This window comes from Ostrea edulis, chromosome 2 (assembly GCF_947568905.1).
Source record: "Ostrea edulis chromosome 2, xbOstEdul1.1, whole genome shotgun sequence".
NCBI classification, from domain to species: Eukaryota; Metazoa; Mollusca; class Bivalvia; order Ostreida; family Ostreidae; genus Ostrea; species Ostrea edulis.
In genome coordinates this window covers 72,820,089-72,838,637 of record NC_079165.1, presented here as the reverse complement: position 1 = coordinate 72,838,637, position 18,549 = coordinate 72,820,089, and the positions used below count along the sequence as shown (strand labels likewise).

The following is an 18,549-nucleotide window of genomic DNA, read 5'->3' as shown; positions in this document are numbered from 1 at the left end:
ATAAACATTGTAGTACAAAGATTAATTATGTACACCAATTTAGATTATTGTTGAGGGTGTTTGTATGCCCCAAAATTCAAGACCAGACAGGGGCATATTCTTTTTGGTTTTGTTTGTCTGTCTGTCTGTCTATAATCTTGGTCTTAATTTGTGAACTACACAAGAAAGAATTCCTGCTGAATGGTCAAGTTAACTGTTTAATCAAGATCAAGGTCTTACATCAAGGTCAAATTAGTCACATTTGAACTTGATCAATAGCCTTTCTCAGGCAATTGTATTTCATGCATGAATGCATATTAGTTATTTTGTTTCTCGATGTTGATTTCATTACATCAGTTCTTCTTGCTAACTGATAGTACTATCACATTCGTTTTGATTGGAAAACTACAATCAGCACTACACTGATAATAGTGGAATAGTACTTATTATTATACCTCAGAATGTTTTTGCTACATAACTGTTAGGTGAATAAATTTGCTATTTCTTCTGGATAACGCTAGCCGTGAAATAGTTTCTGAACTATCTCACCCTAGGGAAATAGTCTTGAAACTATTTACCGGATGCAATATTTTCCCACGTTTTCTTTTCTGTGACGTCAAAGTCTGATAACTGTAATTAGTTTACCACTCAGATCACCTCGGTAGATTCCATCTAATGCCGAATGTTAGTTTACTTCACTTTGGTATAAGTAAAAGTCTACTTTGGTATAATAAAACACCTATTTACTGACTGTTTGGACAATAGCAAGTTTATTGTCCCCCTCGAGGCGCAGCCAAAGGAAATAGTTGCTGTCTTGGGGGACAATAAACTTGCTATTGTCCTCATAGCCAGTAAATAGTTGTATATGTCTATATGGTAATACCTGTTGGTTTCTATTTAAGAAGACTTTCTTGGCCAGTTTAGAGCAATTGTCCTCTTCTGTGTTGGAAGTTGTACATTGTTTTGTGATGTCTTCCAGATATCCAGAGGCATTTGAGCTCAGCACTTGTAAAAAGGACAACAGAGAGTATTTATTTGCTGCATCCACTCCACAAGAAAAGAAAAGTTGGATGATTGCACTAGCTAAGGTAAGTCTTACTGGATGCTTGTTGGTTTTTCCATTCATAACAACTGCACAATTTAATGAGCAAGTTATAAATTTACAGATGTTTTTTTTTTTTTTTTTTTTTTTAGATCTAGTATTTATAAACTACATTATATTTTAAATGATTTTAATGAAATGCCCTTTATCTGTGCAGCTATTTTGTCCCATCTCAATAATGGAAGATGTCGGTCAGTCACAGTTCAATCTGGCAGGCAATTTCTACATCCGGGATGTTTCATCGGTAAGAACTTTGTGAACCTATCCTCATGGCATTATTGTAATAATCCAATGTATTATCATTGTCGTCAAAACATTGTACATGTACATCATGTAATGGAAGATAATCCCTTTTGTTTTAGGACTGGGAGAAAAGCTGGTTGATGATCAACAACAGAATCCTAGAATACTTTGACAAGGTAAGTACAAAGACAGAAACTAGAATGTTTTTTCCCCGATGTTTTATTGAATAAAATAAAGAAAGCACTTTAAAGTAAAAAGTGAGTAGCACTTCACATAGCACATGCATAGCAAATAAAATTTCAATAAAAGGAACTCAAACATATATACATGTACATCTTCATGAACTTCAAGCACTGATTTTTTCACGTAGCACATACCAAATAAAATTTCAATAAAAGGAACTCAAACATATATACATGTACATCTTCATGAACATAAGCACAATGATTTTTTCACGTAGCACATACCAAATAAAATTTCAATAAAAGGAACTCAAACATATATACATGTACATCTTCATGAACTTCAAGCACAATGATTTTTTCATGTAGCACATACCAAATAAAATTTCAATAAAAGGAACTCAAACATATATACATGTACATCTTCATGAACATAAGCACAATGATTTTTTCACGTAGCACATACCAAATAAAATTTCAATAAAAGGAACTCAAACATATATACATGTACATCTTCATGAACATAAGCACAATGATTTTTTCACATAGCACATGCATACCAAATAGAATTACAATAAATAAGCACGAAAAAGTATATACATCTACATGAACAGATGATTTTTTCATTATTAATGCAAATCACAAAAAATTCACAATTATTATATCTGTATCATTTGTTTGAATAGCAATTGATCTCTTAATTGATCACTGCAGTGCAGCTGCAACACATGAAACACACCTTCACTATACAGTAACATCATTTCTTATTCCCATCATACTTTATTCACGACATGAAACACTTCAATGCTTGGACTTTTGAATCTTCTTCTGGATGCATCCATGTCGAGTCCGCTTGTTTGCAAACCACTTCCTCACTTGTTCTTCTCTGATGCCTCCAATCATAGATAATGACTGAACAACTTTGGGACATGGATAGGGATGGTCGAGGTGGTTCCTGAACCACTCCTCCATCGTGTCGGTGGATCTCTTTGGCAGTGATGAGCGTTTCCTGAACTGGGAAGCTGTGCTGGTCCGTTTCTTTGTTGTCTGCTCCTGACTTTCCTTTTCCAGTTTGCTGAGGCTGTTCTCGACATTCTCCATCAGGTGGTGTAGTTTGCTGTCGAAGTAGGCGTTGTACATCTGCTGGGTGTGGACAGGACTGTTGATGTGAAATTGAAGCATCTTGTAGCGGTCTCTCTCAATGACTGAAGCTTGATAATGATGGAAACTGCACAGTTGGTTGATGTAGACTGGGTATTGTTGACGAAGGGAATCATATCTCAATTGCAGGCGTTGATTTCGTAGAGCAACAGAATGAGGAATTGGGATGTACATCCTCTCCATCAGAACATCTGGTTTAGAATGGGTGGAACACTCCTTCATCAGTGTAGACTGTAAGGCACTAAAGAATTCCTGCTTGGATGATTGTTGAATGTTGGATCTGAGTAGACTGGATAGGTTTCTGTCGATTCTTGTCTCAGCCGGGGAAGTGATGAACTCTTGGGGTTGTAACTGAGGTGGTGTTGTTTGCAGGTCTTTGACATTGGGTTGTGGTGTCAAAGAATCCAGTGTGGTTATCACATCATCAAGGTCCAATAGCGGTGGCTCTGCACAATTCTTCAGGTGTTGTGGTGGTGACAAAGAATCCAGTGTGGTTATCACATCATCAAGGTCCAATAGCGGTGGCTCTGCACAATTCTTCAGGTGTTGTGGTGGTGACAAAGAATCCAATGTGGTTATCACATCATCAAGGTCCAATAGCGGTGGCTCTGCACAATTCTTCAGGTGTTGTGGTGGTGACAAAGAATCCAATGTGGTTATCACATCATCAAGGTCCAATAGCGGTGGCTCTGCACAATTCTTCAGGTGTTTTTCTAAATCCTCCAGAGTAGACGAGTCGACTGGTGCAGCTGATCCTAGGGTAGTTTCCAAGAAATCCAGGTCATCCATGGTGAATCACAAATATTGTTGCACACAGAGATATCACAACACAGTGATATAGATATCACAACACAGTGATATAGATATCACAACACAGTGATATAAATACCACAACACAGTGATATAGATATCACAACACAGTGATATAGATATCACAACACAGTGATATAGATATCACAACACAGTGATATAAATATCACAACACAGTGATATAAATACCACAACACAGTGATATAGATACCACAACACAGTGATATAAATACCACAACACAATGATATAGATATCACAACACAGTGATATAGATATTACAACACTATGATATAGATATCACAGACAGATAAATCAGATAGATCTACAATTTGGTATCAAAAATTACTTACTTTGTTTAGGAGAATGAAAATCCAACAGAATGGCACTTTGCAAGGTATGAAGTGATCAGTGATCGAAAATGACATTTTTCAGTCAGACATGTCCTTTTATAATGGCTGGTGAAATTAATGAACAAATACCTTCCTTTCTATTGGTAGAAAGGGTTAAAGATTTGAAACACAATTTTTCATTGGACAGGGGTTTGAAATATTTGATCAAAATCCATTTCGATTGGTCTACTGCATTATAATTATTTTTTGGCAGCTTGGGTGTATTCACAGTTGTGAACATTGTTCCATGTCAGGTATAGGCTTGGGTAATTTTCTACCTTCTACACAGCTTTTGTCACCCAAGCTGTGATACCATTAAGCAACTACAATGTCCCAAGCTCCCTAAGTCAATTACCCTAGGCTTGGGTCATTGTCTGCCTTCTACAAGGCTTTGTCACCCAAGCTGTGATACCATTCAGCAACTAAAATGTTCCAAGCCCCATAAGTCAATTATCCTAGGCTTGGGTCATTTTCTGCCTTCTACAAGGCTTTGTCACCCAAGCTGTGATACCATTCAGCAACTAAAATGTTCCAAGCCCCATAAGTCAATTATCCTAGGCTTGGGTCATTTTCTGCCTTCTACAAGGCTTTGTCACCCAAGCTGTGATACCATTCAGCAACTAAAATGTTCCAAGCCCCATAAGTCAATTACCCTGTAGGATCTTCAAAGTGAGATGTTATATGTTATAAAAACATATTTAAAGTACTACATCCTCAGAAAATGTTTAACTATATTCCCAAATTATGCTTTGATAGAATTGAATACTTTCAATAAAAGAGTAAAGGTTTTACGAGAAATGTTGGTTATTTTTTAACATTATATTTTGTTTCCTTTCAGAATAAGCAAGAATTTTGTTATTTAACATTGTATTTTATTTCCTTACAGAACAAGCAAGAGTTCTGCAAAATTGATCTCAGGAAAGCTTTAAATATCAGTAAGTGGCTGCTGGCGAAGGAATGAAACAGAAATGGGATATTTGGCCTTTTCTCTTGGACCGACTCTGATATTGGCAATTATTCCTATTGATAAATACATTTGATCTTGCAATTTTATATAAAAACAACTGATTATGACTGATTTCACCATACTAATGTACTTGTATCTCACTATTCTGGGACTCTCTCTCATCTCTCTCTCTCTCATCTCTACCTCTCATCTCTGTCTCTCTCATCTTTCTCTGTTATCTCTCTATTTTTCTCATCTCTCTCTCACATGTATATGACACTTCAATGTTGGTACCATGTAAAATTGCATTTGTACATATATGTGGCATAGATCTTTATAATCTGGAAAAAAAAACCAAGAAGAAACCTCATAAAAGAATAAAATGACCCCCTAGGGCAAACATCCGTGCATCAAAAGGAATCATGGGTTATCCTTGGTATTTATGTATGTATATACCGAATAAACATTTATTTTTTTATTTTATTTTATTTCACTTGAACATGAGTTCACATTTTAGAATTTGAAAGCATCTTATTTATATAATGTTTTTCTTTTAAAAACTTCAGAATACAGTGGATCTACTCTTGCCTGCAAAAGTTGTATTGAAGTGGGTAAATGTTTAGCACTGGATGCCCATGGAAGGTAGGCAGCCATTTTGAAGATGAGCATGTCTTGTATTATATTTTATTTCAGTTGGAAAATTCTGCTTATTATTTCACTGATGAATATAGAATTTTGGTGCATATATCACTGTCAACTATTTATTTCTTGAGAATTGAATTAGTGGCTTATAAACGTACAATAGATAGCTCGATAACTGTATATCTATGTGATAATAATAATAATAATATTTATTTATATAGCACCCTATATGACTATAAATAACCACTCTAAAGTGCTACACACAATAAAAATGATACAGCATGTTATAAACGTAGTAAAAGGATAATATAATAGCACTAAGACAGATAATATCAAAACAATGCTAGAAAACATCAATAATGTGAAGTAAAATTACTAAAATCTAAAACATGATAGGCATGAAAAAAGTCCCACGCCATACAATCAAATGATATAAAATACAATAGTTGAAATAAATATACAATTATACATTTGAAAACGTCATGTTTAAATGATGGTAAAGAAACCATAAAGATTTAACCACGTATAATACTAATAATATGCAAGTCTGAAAAGATGTGTTTTTATGTGTGGTAGATCTGTTACATAGTTTCAAGTTTGTATGTGTATGACACATATATTAGTCAGCAGTACTTGCTACAAGATCAAACCATGATCAGGTTGTGCCCAGTAGTGAGTACTGGACAACTCATTGAACGATAACTCACTATAGGGTACAACTCACCGAAAGTTGACTAATCAAAAGTTATGCACACCGACACAACAAGTCAAAAAAAGACAACTCATGGATGACAATAATTTATCAGCATCTCTGGTATTGACGGTGGAATGTTGTCGTTTCCATTTTATCCAGGCAAACTGTTGAAAAATCTTTAATCTCAGCTTGTATGACTTAGAATTTGGATTGAAAATTTCATCTATATTGAAACATTGAATATTATGTTAAATAAGTTAATAAAAAAACATATTAAACAAAATTTATTTTTATTTGGTTTTTTTTTTTTTAGTGAGTGTCGATAAATTGTCGTATATATGAGATGTCCATTCTATGATTTGTCTCATCTACGAGTTGTCATAATTTATGCATTTTTTAAAGCCATGTGTCAATTGCTGAAAAATTGAAAACAATGGATGTCAGTTTTCCTTGATCTTAAATATTTGTTTGTAATTTGAAGATCAAAATATCAACAAAAATAACTGTAAAACTGTAAATTTCCTCTTAATATATTTGTCAATAAATTATCGCATGAAGGGAAAAGAAACAAAATTCAAACTTTTCCACCAATCAAAAAAATATGTGACCCATGTCTTTGCTGTGCCATTTAGTGCTATCATGTATGTAACATTTTTGTGAATGCATATATTATAGACTGAAAAGATGTTCTTTTATTTGTGGATATTGATTTTTAATAAAAGTATAAGCAACAAAATGTGGTTTTGTCATATTTGCATTTGATTTGAATTTTCTAAAATTTTGGCTTCTTTCATGCCCCATGAATGACAACAAAACAAACTTCATTGTTTAAATGATATGGACAGTTGGTTTTTACCTCTAATTACCATGAAATGCTTATATATTGTAGATCTTTATATTTCCAAGCAGACCTTGCTAGAGATACAGAAAGGTTGTTAAATGCATTCAATAAAGCCATGAAAGTAAGGAGCATTATATTTACTATTAATGATTATTCAAGGACTCAAATTTTCAATTAGACATATCATGTGTGTTATTTTTTTTTTTATATAAATGACCTTTTGTTTGTAGACTGGAGGGAACACATTAGAAGACCAACATCTCTCTCCCTCCAATGTCCCAGTGATTATTGAAAAGTGTGTCTGCTTTATTGAGGATTATGGTGAGTGTGTGACTGCATGGTTCACAACAATTTCTTGAGAGCATGTCTTTTTTTTTTCTTTTTTCTTTTTTTTTTTTTATACACAACAGACATTTCATTGTAGTTACGACTACTTTGAAATGAACAAAAATCAATTAACTGAAAATATATTCAATATATCCGCCCCAACTTGTCTTTCTGCGGGGGCATTCATATCATTTTCTGCGGGGGCATTAATATCATATTCAGATGCACCCAGAGTTTTTGTCTGAATTAAATTAATGATAACATTTCTTCATCAGGTGTACAAGAAGAAGGAATTTACAGACTCTCTGGAGTAAAATCTAAAGTACAGGCTTTACTAGACAGGTTTATGTCTGGTAAGTAATCTAAAGTACAGGCTCTACTAGACAGGTTTATGTCTGGTAAGTAATCTAAAGTACAGGCTTTACTAGACAGGTTTATGTCTGGTAAGTAATCTAAAGTACAGGCTCCACTAGACAGGTTTATGTCTGGTAAGTAATCTAAAGTACAGGCTCCACTAGACAGGTTTATGTCTGGTAAGTAATCTAAAGTACAGGCTCTACTAGACAGGTTTATGTCTGGTAAGTAATCTAAAGTACAGGCTCTACTAGACAGGTTTATGTCTGGTAAGTAATCTAAAGTACAGGCTCTACTAGACAGGTTTATGTCTGGTAAGTAATCTAAAGTACAGGCTCTACTAGACAGGTTTATGTCTGGTAAGTAATCTAAAGTACAGGCTCTACTAGACAGGTTTATGTCTGGTAAGTAATCTAAAGTACAGGCTCTACTAGACAGGTTTATGTCTGGTAAGTAATCTAAAGTACAGGTTCATGTCTGGTAAACAATCTAAAGAACCAGTTCTATTAGACAAGTTCATATTGGTAATTGGTAAAGAATTCTAGTTTCAATGTTAACATGCTGTTATGTCTTTGAAGAAATGAGTAACTCTTGTTTTATCTCTCAGTTGAAATTCCAAATCAGGAATATAATCTTTTCAAGTTATACCAATAAATAAACGATATTTTCTTTTAAAAATTCTGTCATTTCTTTTATGAAAGGGATTTTTTTATAGATGCCCACTCTGTGGTGCTACAGCAAGGCGAGACTCAGATCCACGAGGTGGCAGCCTGTCTGAAACTCTTCCTCAGAAGTCTCAAAGACCCTCTCCTTATGAGTTCTAAGTATTCAATGTGGATTGAAAATGCTGGTAAGTATGTAACTCGAAAAAACAAATTTACGTAGCCATGCAACCAGGCTGTTTTAATGGCTTGCAGTTTTGCTTTTGGCCATGCCGCTTTGAAAGTAGAGTGTATGTTCGTGAACATTAAAATTATGTTAAAAATTAAAAACAGACGCATATGAAAGTACAGTGCATGGACATTATAACTTTGTAGATATGACTGTCTAAAACGCCTAATGATTCTGCAATCTTACAGTTTTAAATATACAGTACTGTACTTGAGCTGATTATAGAATGAGGTTTTTAAGGACTGTCACAGTGGAAATTAGGAAAAAAGTCGTAAAAATTTATGAAATAGTTTAATATACAGTCTTTGTTATTGCTAAAATGTATATCTCCCTGGTATCTGTGCTAATTTTTACATTTTAATTAAAATCTGGATCTTCATGTTTGTACTAAAATTTCAATACATTAAAATGAAAATATATAGATCCCCCAAAACTTAAAGAAAAAAAAGATTTGATTTATATTGTGAAATAACCCTATGATATAAATCTTTAAAAGTGTATGATTTTAAAATAGTATCATTACTGTCATGAATATTTTAATTCAACAGATGATATTTTGCATGGTAAGTTTGGGGCTGATTGTTTTTCTAATACATAAAGTGTGATCATGTGTGATGCTTGATCAGTAGAGGACAGAAGTTGTGATGTGGTAGCACGTACTCCATTGTCAACATTCACTTCATTCTTGACAATGCTGTGTTTCTCAATATTTATGATATTACGCCTGTTACTGAAAGCTCTTTATTGTATTGTAACTTAAGGAGGTATTCTAAATCATCATAATGGCTAACTTCCTTTAAAAACATGGAGGAAAAATCAATATCAGCAATATTTGACTTTTCCTTTTTAATTAAGATACCTAGCCGAGTAGCTCAGTAGGTTAGAATACCAACTACTAAACTGTAGGTCGCAGGTTCAATTGCAGCAGGGGTTTTAATTTTTTTTCAGATTACCTTCTACTAAAGCTTGATTTTTTGACAAAATTAAGTAAATTTGAAAAATTTCAACTTCAAAATATTGTTGTACATATCCTCCACTTTTCATCTACATCAAATTTCTCTGGTGAAGCATACCTCCTTAAGCAAAATAGCAGTTTCATTAGAAGGAAACAGATTTTAATTTAATTGCAATGATGTCAATTTATTTCTTTAAAAGTGAAAACATGGCAATTGTTGCAGCCTGAAAATTTTTGTGTAAAACATTTTGTGATTGTATTGACACATGAACTATAGTTTACTTTCCTTCGTGATTGTATTGACACATGAACTAGTTTACTTTCCTTCGTGATTGTATTGACACATGAACTAGTTTACTTTCCTTCCTGACATTAAGTGATCTATTTCTTCAGAAATGTTGTATTGTATAACCAGGAGTTACTGAATGTAAACATACTAAAGCATGTTCTGAGGGACTCAGAAAGACTAATAGTTTGATAAATTCAGAGAAAATTTAGCTGCCTCACTAACCTCCTAGCCATATAATGTACTAGCAGGCATGGATAAAAAAAATTTGTGTGAAGGAGGGTGGGACCCAAATCATATGTGAAGCACAGAGTACAAAATTGTGTGGAATGTCTGATTAGTGTTCAGATGGATGGATGTTGTTCTTTATAGGTCGTATGGATCCTCAAGTGAAACTAGAATGGTATCAGTTTCTGATCCGTGAACTACCACCCATTAACTACAACACACTGAAGAGGCTCATACACCACTTCAACAGGTAGGTGTGTCGGAATGTGTCATATTGACATTCACTGAACCTTTTCTCTTATGTTTCTTTTGAAATTGACATTACTTTCATCCTCGACAATGAATACATGTTTGTTGCAAACTAGTTTGATCTGGATTTTTAATACCACCTGTTTGTGTAATCATTACCAAATATGGAGCATCATCAAGATCAAAGGATGGATTGGCTGTTCCGTTTAAAGTAACAAATGAGTCAATGAAATGACAAAAATATAAACAATAAAATGTCTTTTTTGGTTTTATGGGGTGATTAAGGTAGCAATCATTGCAGAAAAAATTGCACAATCTGCTGGCATCAGTTACCCAAAAAAATTCTGCAATGTTTGCTTCCTTCATCACCCGATAAAACAACAAACACTGGCAAATCACATGACTTTGGCTTAACATATTACCATGAAAAATGACAACGAAATTAACACGGGAAAATCTAAACGAATAAATAACACCTTTATCAATAACGAATTGTCACATAACTTTTATCAACATTTGAAGGATTTTTAGCTCACCTGAGCTGAAAGCTCAAGTGAGCTTTTCTGATCACCCGTATTCCGGCGTCCGTCCGTCCGTCTGTAAACTTTTCACATTTTCAACTTCTTCTCAACAACCACTGGGCCAATTTCAACCAAAGTTGGCACAAAACATCCTTAGGTAAAGGGAATTCTAAATTGTTAAAATAAAGGGCCAGGCCACCTTCCAAGGGGAGATAATCAAGAAAAGGTAAAAATAGGGTAGGGTCATTAAAAAATCTTCTTCTCAAAAACCACTGGGCCAGAAAAGATGAAATTTATAGATAAGCTTTATTAGGTAGTGCAGATTCTAAATTGTTAAAATCATGGCCCCCGGGGGTCGGATGGGGCCACAATAGGGGATCAAAGTTTTACATACAAATATATAGGGAAAATCTTTAAAAATCTTCTTCTCAAGAACCACTGAGCCAGAATAGCTGAGATTTATATGAAAGCTTCCTTATATAATGCAGATTCTAAATTGTTAAAATCATGGCCCCCGGGGGTCGGATGGGGCCACAATAGGGGGTCAAAGTTGGGTTGTTGTTTTTTTTTTGGTTTTTTTTTGGATATAGTGCAGATTCAAGTTCGTTAAAATCATGGACCCCAGGGATTGAATGGGGCCTCAAGGGGGGCATCAAAGTTTTACATACAAATTTATAGGAAAAATCTTTAAAAATCTTCTTCTCAAGAACCACTGAGCCAGAAAAGCTGAGATTTATATGAAAGCTTCCTGATATAGTGCAGATTATAAATTGCTAAGATCATGGCCCCCGGGGGTCGGATGGGGCCACAATAGGGGGTCAAAGTTTTACATACAAATATATAGGAAAAATCTCTAAAAATCTTCTTCCCAGAACCACTAAGCCAGAAAAGCTGAGATTTATATGAAAGCTTTCTGATATAGTTCAGATTCAGGTTTGTTGAAATCATGCCCCCCTGGGGTAGGATGGGGCCACAATAGGGGATCAAAGTTTTACATACAAATATATAGGGAAAATCTTTAAAAATCTTCTCAAGAACCATTGGGCCAAAGAAGTTCATATTTACATGAAAGCTTTCTGACATAGTGTAGATTCAAGTTTGCAAAAACCATGGCCTCCAGGGGTAGGTTTGGGGCCATAATAGGGACTACGGTTTTACATGCAAATAGATATGGAAAATCTTCTGATATGGACCAAGGTGACTCAGGTGAGCGATGTGGCCCATGGGCCCCTTGTTTTCAGGAACAAATCAATACTAAAATGGTAGATCTACGAGCAATAGAATCAGAGTCATTGACACAGTTTTTGATTTTCAGTCAACAACTTCCTGACTCCCAAACATCTTCATTAGTGATAAAGGTGTTTCTTATTTGTTTGAAAATTCCCTTGTGTTGAGTTTCGTTGTCATTTTTGCGTGTGATAGGTCATACCAAAGTCACATGATTCACCAACGTGATAAAGAAAGCATTTTACTTTGTAAATAAACAACCAAACAGGTACACATTTCCCCTTAAAGCGTAAATAAACAACCAAACAGGTACACATTTCCCCTTAAAGCGTAAATAAACAACCAAACAGGTACACATTTTCCCTTAAAGCGTAAATAAACAACCAAACAGGTACACATTTCCCCTTAAAGCGTAAATAAACAACCAAACAGGTACACATTTCCCCCCTAAAGCGTAAATAAACAACCAAACAGGTACACATTTTCCCCTTAAAGCGTACATTTTCATGTCTTAGGAAGAGAAGGAGGAATATGTTTCCTCTTTCCCTGGAGCATGTCCCACTGCAAATCACTTCTACTTTGTGAGACTTTATTTACACATCTTACCATGCCAGATTTATCATTGTACATGTATTTCCAAACTTTGAAATTGTTCATCTCTTGTAGAACAAAATCTATATAAAAAGATTAATCATGAGAGGCATATTTTTCTGTCAATGTAACGTTATAGATTTTCTCCAAAAAGAGATTAAGCAGTGATTTGGAATATTTCATGAGCATGCCTTATAAGTCAACAGTTCATTAGAGGTATGGCTAGTGGTTTTATTACCATTAAGATAGTTCCTGTGAGTTAGACACGTAAGTCCACCCAGCTTTGTAAGAAAGCACCGTATAAATGCTGAATGGATTGTCACTTTACTTCAGGAGTCTTTAAGTAAAGTGAAGTAAAGTAAATTTTATTTAAAGTCGGCACTATATACATTCAACATGTCAAACACAAGCTCTGTAGAGCTTTTTAACCGACCGGGTCTCAACTGTATGACTCATCCATACAAAATGTATGGTATAGAAACAGGGTCTAATGAAGCTCTGGCATTGCCAGTCTATGTATCAATACTGATGATAAAAAATTTTAATCATTTACATACAGTTTTGCCATCTTAATTAAAATAAAGCTGATGAGTGATTTTAATTGACAGCTGAGATGAGTTCCCAGGTACTATGTGGGTTTTTTTTTTAATGTGTTTGTATTTATGTGTTGTTTTTCCAAGTTCAGTAACTTCTAACAGTAGTTTTCAGTATCTTGGTTTTAAAGGAAATGCAGTTATTTATGTCAAGTACGATTTTCTCACCTACAGAATTACATAGTATGAATGCATTTTATTGAGTTAGTATTCCCCAAAATTTACTTCACGTGAATTTATGGCATGCACAGAGTACAGTGTACACCACTTTACATTCATCTTTCCATTTTATTTTAGTACATTGGTTGCATTTTTTTTTTTTTATCTTGGAACAGTACACTATGGTATAAAGTGTGTAACACTCTTCTGAAAAAAAAAGTGTTTTTTTCTGCATGTCTTGGTGTAGAGATATCACATGTATCCACTTTACTGACAAAATACTTCAATGTGGCAAGTTTGTTTCATAGAATTACATTGAAAAGAACCTGATCATTATCTATTCTAAACTTTATAGAATGTGAAGGATACAGAGATTGTTTATAATCCAAATAATCAGTCCCTGAATTGAATTAAATTTCATCTTGAATTTCCCAAGCAGTTGACTTTTATATAAATCTTTCATTTTTGTGTTTGGAGGTTGAATTTTGTAAAAATGCTATGCAATGTGCAGATTTCAATGACAGCTGTCCGTTTTCCTTTCCAGACTTGCAAGGTATTCTGACCAAAACAAGATGACAGAAAAGAACATAGCAATTGCATTTGGTCCAACGCTAATGCAAACGGAAGCAGATGTATGTATTTGTAAAATGTGTAATTCTTTCATGATGTAGTATGCCACAGTCTTGAATTGAGAATGATTTTTATAGGTAATGTAACAAGTATGATGAAGTTGAATGATGGAGAGCTTAATTTGTTTTTCAGTCAGAATTAAACAGTGTACATGTGCAGTTACAGATGGTTGTGATAAGCGATATCATGAAAAATAATCAAAAACTGTTCAAGGTAAGACATTCTAACTTCTGTTTATTCCTGATATCAGGTAAGGCCGTTCTTATTCTAAATCACAAGAATATGAGATGACTCCTTTCCATGGCAACACATTGATAGGAAAAATAAAATTGTAAAGAAAAATACATAAACTGCACATCCATTCGTGATAGATGTAAATGTATTACATGTGGCGATGTATTCTTTTTAGCATCTTTGACAGAAGAGACCTGCTAAATCAAGTACACCTGCAAAATGTTTATTTTTATAAGTCAAATTATGTATTGTTGCAAAAACAGGCAAATCAGATCCAAGTTAAACTAGTAAAAACAATATAAATATTATACATTCCAAAGAATGAAAGAAGAGAGGAGAGAAAGTTAAATAAATGAAAAAAAAAAATACATAATAATAATATAATATAAATGGGGCACATGTTCAAGGGGGGGGGGAGGGGGGGTAGTAAGCAAAATTAGTTTTCTAATAGAAATATTAATGAATACATATAAATTATAACATATCACATATAAATGTATACTGCCAATTGTTTTTATCGATAAACTCTGTATGTCTACATTGTTTTAACAATAAAAAAATTTCTATCGTGATTCTTTCTTCAATAATTGCTTTTAGAGCCCTTGTACTTAGCAAAGGGTGGTTTTTGTACTTTCTCGAAAATATATAATTCTTAATTATCAAAGTTATAAAATTTTGTACTTTATAAGCATTCTTGTTCTTATATTTACCAAATAATATTGTTGTTCTGTCAAAAGATAAAGATATTCTAAACTTGTATAAAAGCCACTCTTCAATATCATTCCAAATCTCCTTTACTAGTTAACACTCAGCAATTAGATGTTCAGCTGATTCAATTTCATTATTGCAGAAACAACATGTTGGGGATTCTTTAATCTTAAGTTTATATACATATGAATTTGTGGGAACTATTCTATGTCAAATTTGGAAGTTTAAGATTCCTGTGTGACTTTAAAAGGGAGATCAAAAATTTTGCTCCATTCATTTGAATTGAAATGATATCCATATTCATTCCATTTTAATATTGAAGTACTTGTTTCTTTCTTTCTATTGATGAGAGTATTATACATATCTTTACATCCTTTCATATTGATGTAGAATATTCTCATAGAGCTAGGCATAATTGGTCCATAGGAAAGCATCATATCATTTTGTTTTCTATTCAAAAAACTGTCCATCACTGCCCATTTCAGACCACAATATTCAACAAAATTTGTTTTTACATGAAGTTTTTTAAAGGTATCGAGGCTTTAAAAATTCCTATCTAAGTCAAACAAATCACTTGTGAAAACAAAACCAGCATAAAAATAACTTTTAAGAAAGACAGAGGACTTGCCCATAGTGATTCTTGGGTTATACCATACATGTTTTTGAAATCTATTTGCATTTGTATGTTGTTCTATATGACATATTTCAAGCCAACTTCTAAAGACATCAATCCAAAAATTGTTTGTTATTTTCTTACAATATCTTGTACATAATGTTAGTTGAATATTCCCCACCAATAGTGAAGAAAGCTGCACCTTTTTATTCGTGAAATGCAATCCACTGATTGGTCTAGAATAATTTGACTTGCAATGTGTTTGATGCAAATAATCTTTAATCATTGAAACAATATCACCCTTTGAAAGTGGTTATATAACAAACATGGCATGGAACCTGATTCTTGTGTATATCAGTGTTACTCACTCAGTTAAGCACCATCACTTTACTGCATCCCTCCAACTCTATTGAGAGGAGATTAAAACTTCTCGATGGATATTCCACAGTTTTTCTATATTTTATGTTAACTTTTGTAGCTCGAGGATGAGGAGAAGATCATGCAGGATAAGGTGGACAAGGGGAAGAAAATATTGGAAGTGATCAGCAACAGCAGAGAAGTAAGTCAGGGGTCAGAAAAATGTGTAAGGACTTACATGTAAAAGAAGTCAGGGGTCAGAAAAATGTGTAAGGATTTACATGTAAAAGAAGTAAGTCAGGGGTCAGAAAATGTGTAAAGCTTTACATGTAAAAATATAAGTCAGGGGTCAGAAAATGTGTAAAGGCTTGCATGTAAAAGAAGCAATTTACTAAACTGTGGATGATATTTGTATCTTTTATGTGTTGAGCTCTCAAAACTTTAGAAAACCTTTATTCCTTATGATTGTTAGATAAATTTATCTACATACATGTATATATGTATTGTCAATCATCAAGATTCAAAATGACACATTTCATGAAATTTACTATCTTTTATTGCTAGCTGTTTTAACCATCTTTAGTTATAGTTACTGGACTTTCTGCCATCATTGTCACGATAATAGTCATTGTAAAGTTAATAAAATTACATACCATATGCAAAATAAATTATAGTAATATATGTATATTGGAAGTTCAGTTGTTTAGGCTTGTGTCATATTAACCAGGTCTTTTAAGATTTTTGAAAAAATATGTAAACATATTCTGTACCAAAATTTAGATAATGAGGAAACCTAATGTTGATATTTTGTACTTCAGAGTGTGGATATCAATGATTCCTTAAAGATCAGTGTATATTTCCTGAGTCGCTGTGGCAACAGCTACAACCCAGAAGTAAGTACTAACAGACAATATACTACTGTACTTCTGCTAATTAGTTATCAGTTATCAGAATCTGTGTCCAAGGAGACTGGTTTTGTTCTGGTTAACAAGAAATAGAGATTTCTGTGTTTTGTATGGTCTCATAGTTTGGAGATTTAGGGAATATTGTTTAATACTTGCTTGTCCAGTGTTTTTTAATCGTCTGTTGACATTGTTCACCTTCATCATAATTTTTGAACTGTACAAAATCAAGATTAGAGTCAGGTGAAAACTCGTCATGATTCTAATTTTATGAAAGTATGGATTCTAGATCAAAGGTTAAGAATTTTCCACCCACGTACTGTACTAATGTACCAGTAATTGTTAAACAGAAATGAAAATTTTTACTTTGAAGTGGATGATTATAAGGTTTCTCGTTAACTTTCAGGTTAACGTTCACACCACTGTTAAGCAAGTGGTAGATCAGCTGAAACACCGATTTAATGCCATCACTGAGGATTACACGCTGCACGAGGTCTTGTGTGATGGAGCCTTAGGTTAGAGAAGTCAAAGTGGCAAACTGCAATTACAATAGATATTTTTCAGTTTGCAGACCAATAGTTATTTAATTCTGTTCATCAGGAATTTTTTGCCCACATGCATTGAATAACAAACAAATAATTCACTGTTTATGCTGCTGGACAGTTTTATTTGAGTTTATGTATGTACATGTATTAATGCTACATTGAGTTGATGAAGGAATTTTAAACCCCTTGTTGGACATTGCAGAGCGGCCTCTCCACAGCACAGACAATCCCCACGCCGTGGTAAAGGCTTGGTGGAACTGGCCCGAGAGTTACAGGAAGCAGGCTTGTCTCTGTCTGAAGCCCACTGCTGATCTCATGCTCAAATTGTCTAAGATGGTAACCTCTCATGATCAACTTTTTGATAGTGTTTATCAGGCTAAGCTGTTACATCCACAGGATTAGACAATGACAATGTATAATGTAAATAAGAAATAGAAGTATTATTCTCACGTGTCCAGAACATAGGCAGTTATTACTCACAGTATCTAATTTGTTATGTATTTACATTTTAACCAGTATTTCTTGATTTTCAATCGTAATCTTTGTGAAACACTTTGGTATAATGGAATTTTCTGAATTGTTGTTCTTGACAAATTGCACTGATTAAAGTATGTTAATACATGTATGTAGTTATAGCAGTATGTTTTCAAAAACTTCTGGTATTTCCTTTGGACATTCATTTGATTTTAAATTCAAATTTTGGCAGTATGATCCAAGTCGAGCCAAGTTTGCCGAGATAAAGTTGATAGAGAAGAAGCCTTTGGGGCTGATCAGCAAATCCAATAAGTACGCCTTTCAGTTCCAACAGTCCAAGCTATCTTACTACAAAGACACCAAGGTAAGTTGAAGAACTCCACTACTCACTACCATTCACACACAAGTCAACCCATGTATAAGTCAGTTATTGTTTGTCAGAAAATATCTTGGGGAATTTAACACTGTTGGATTGAACTGTAGTGGTATTGTGTATGTCAATTTGATAATCCCTTTGAACTTGAAATAAAAAAAACACCACAGAGTCTTCCACATCTGCTTTGTCATCCGTCAGCTCCTTTGAAATATAAACAATTAACATGGTAAATATGTCAAATTTGTTGTTGCGCATTATGACCAGATTTTTTTCTTCCCAAAGAGGACCATGACCAGAATTTCGCATGCTGGAAGTTGTCAACTATGTTATGTCCCTGTA

At 33.9% G+C, this 18,549-nt stretch overlaps 1 protein-coding gene across 14 annotated transcripts in view; it reads left to right on the top strand.

The window, feature by feature from the left end:
• The window catches only part of LOC125667421 (arf-GAP with Rho-GAP domain, ANK repeat and PH domain-containing protein 1-like), an 86,875-nt gene that overhangs the window by 58,407 nt on the left and 9,919 nt on the right, over positions 1 to 18,549 (top strand). For 9 of the 14 annotated variants that reach the window (XM_056157201.1, XM_056157196.1, XM_056157191.1 and 6 more), the window contains 18 exons: positions 959 to 1,067; positions 1,239 to 1,325; positions 1,444 to 1,500; positions 4,754 to 4,802; positions 5,380 to 5,455; positions 7,039 to 7,111; positions 7,221 to 7,311; positions 7,593 to 7,670; positions 8,387 to 8,521; positions 9,111 to 9,125; positions 10,176 to 10,281; positions 13,916 to 14,003; positions 14,134 to 14,214; positions 16,035 to 16,115; positions 16,732 to 16,806; positions 17,222 to 17,330; positions 17,563 to 17,696; positions 18,067 to 18,198. In XM_056157201.1, the coding sequence (XP_056013176.1) occupies positions 959 to 1,067; positions 1,239 to 1,325; positions 1,444 to 1,500; positions 4,754 to 4,802; positions 5,380 to 5,455; positions 7,039 to 7,111; positions 7,221 to 7,311; positions 7,593 to 7,670; positions 8,387 to 8,521; positions 9,111 to 9,125; positions 10,176 to 10,281; positions 13,916 to 14,003; positions 14,134 to 14,214; positions 16,035 to 16,115; positions 16,732 to 16,806; positions 17,222 to 17,330; positions 17,563 to 17,696; positions 18,067 to 18,198 (1,576 nt within the window). Of the gene's footprint in view, positions 1 to 958; positions 1,068 to 1,238; positions 1,326 to 1,443; positions 1,501 to 4,753; positions 4,803 to 5,379; positions 5,456 to 7,038; positions 7,112 to 7,220; positions 7,312 to 7,592; positions 7,671 to 8,386; positions 8,522 to 9,110; positions 9,126 to 10,175; positions 10,282 to 13,915; positions 14,004 to 14,133; positions 14,626 to 16,034; positions 16,116 to 16,731; positions 16,807 to 17,221; positions 17,331 to 17,562; positions 17,697 to 18,066; positions 18,199 to 18,549 lie in introns of those variants that run through there. The other 5 variants (XM_056157202.1, XM_056157200.1, XM_056157194.1 and 2 more) reach the window with 2 other exon arrangements.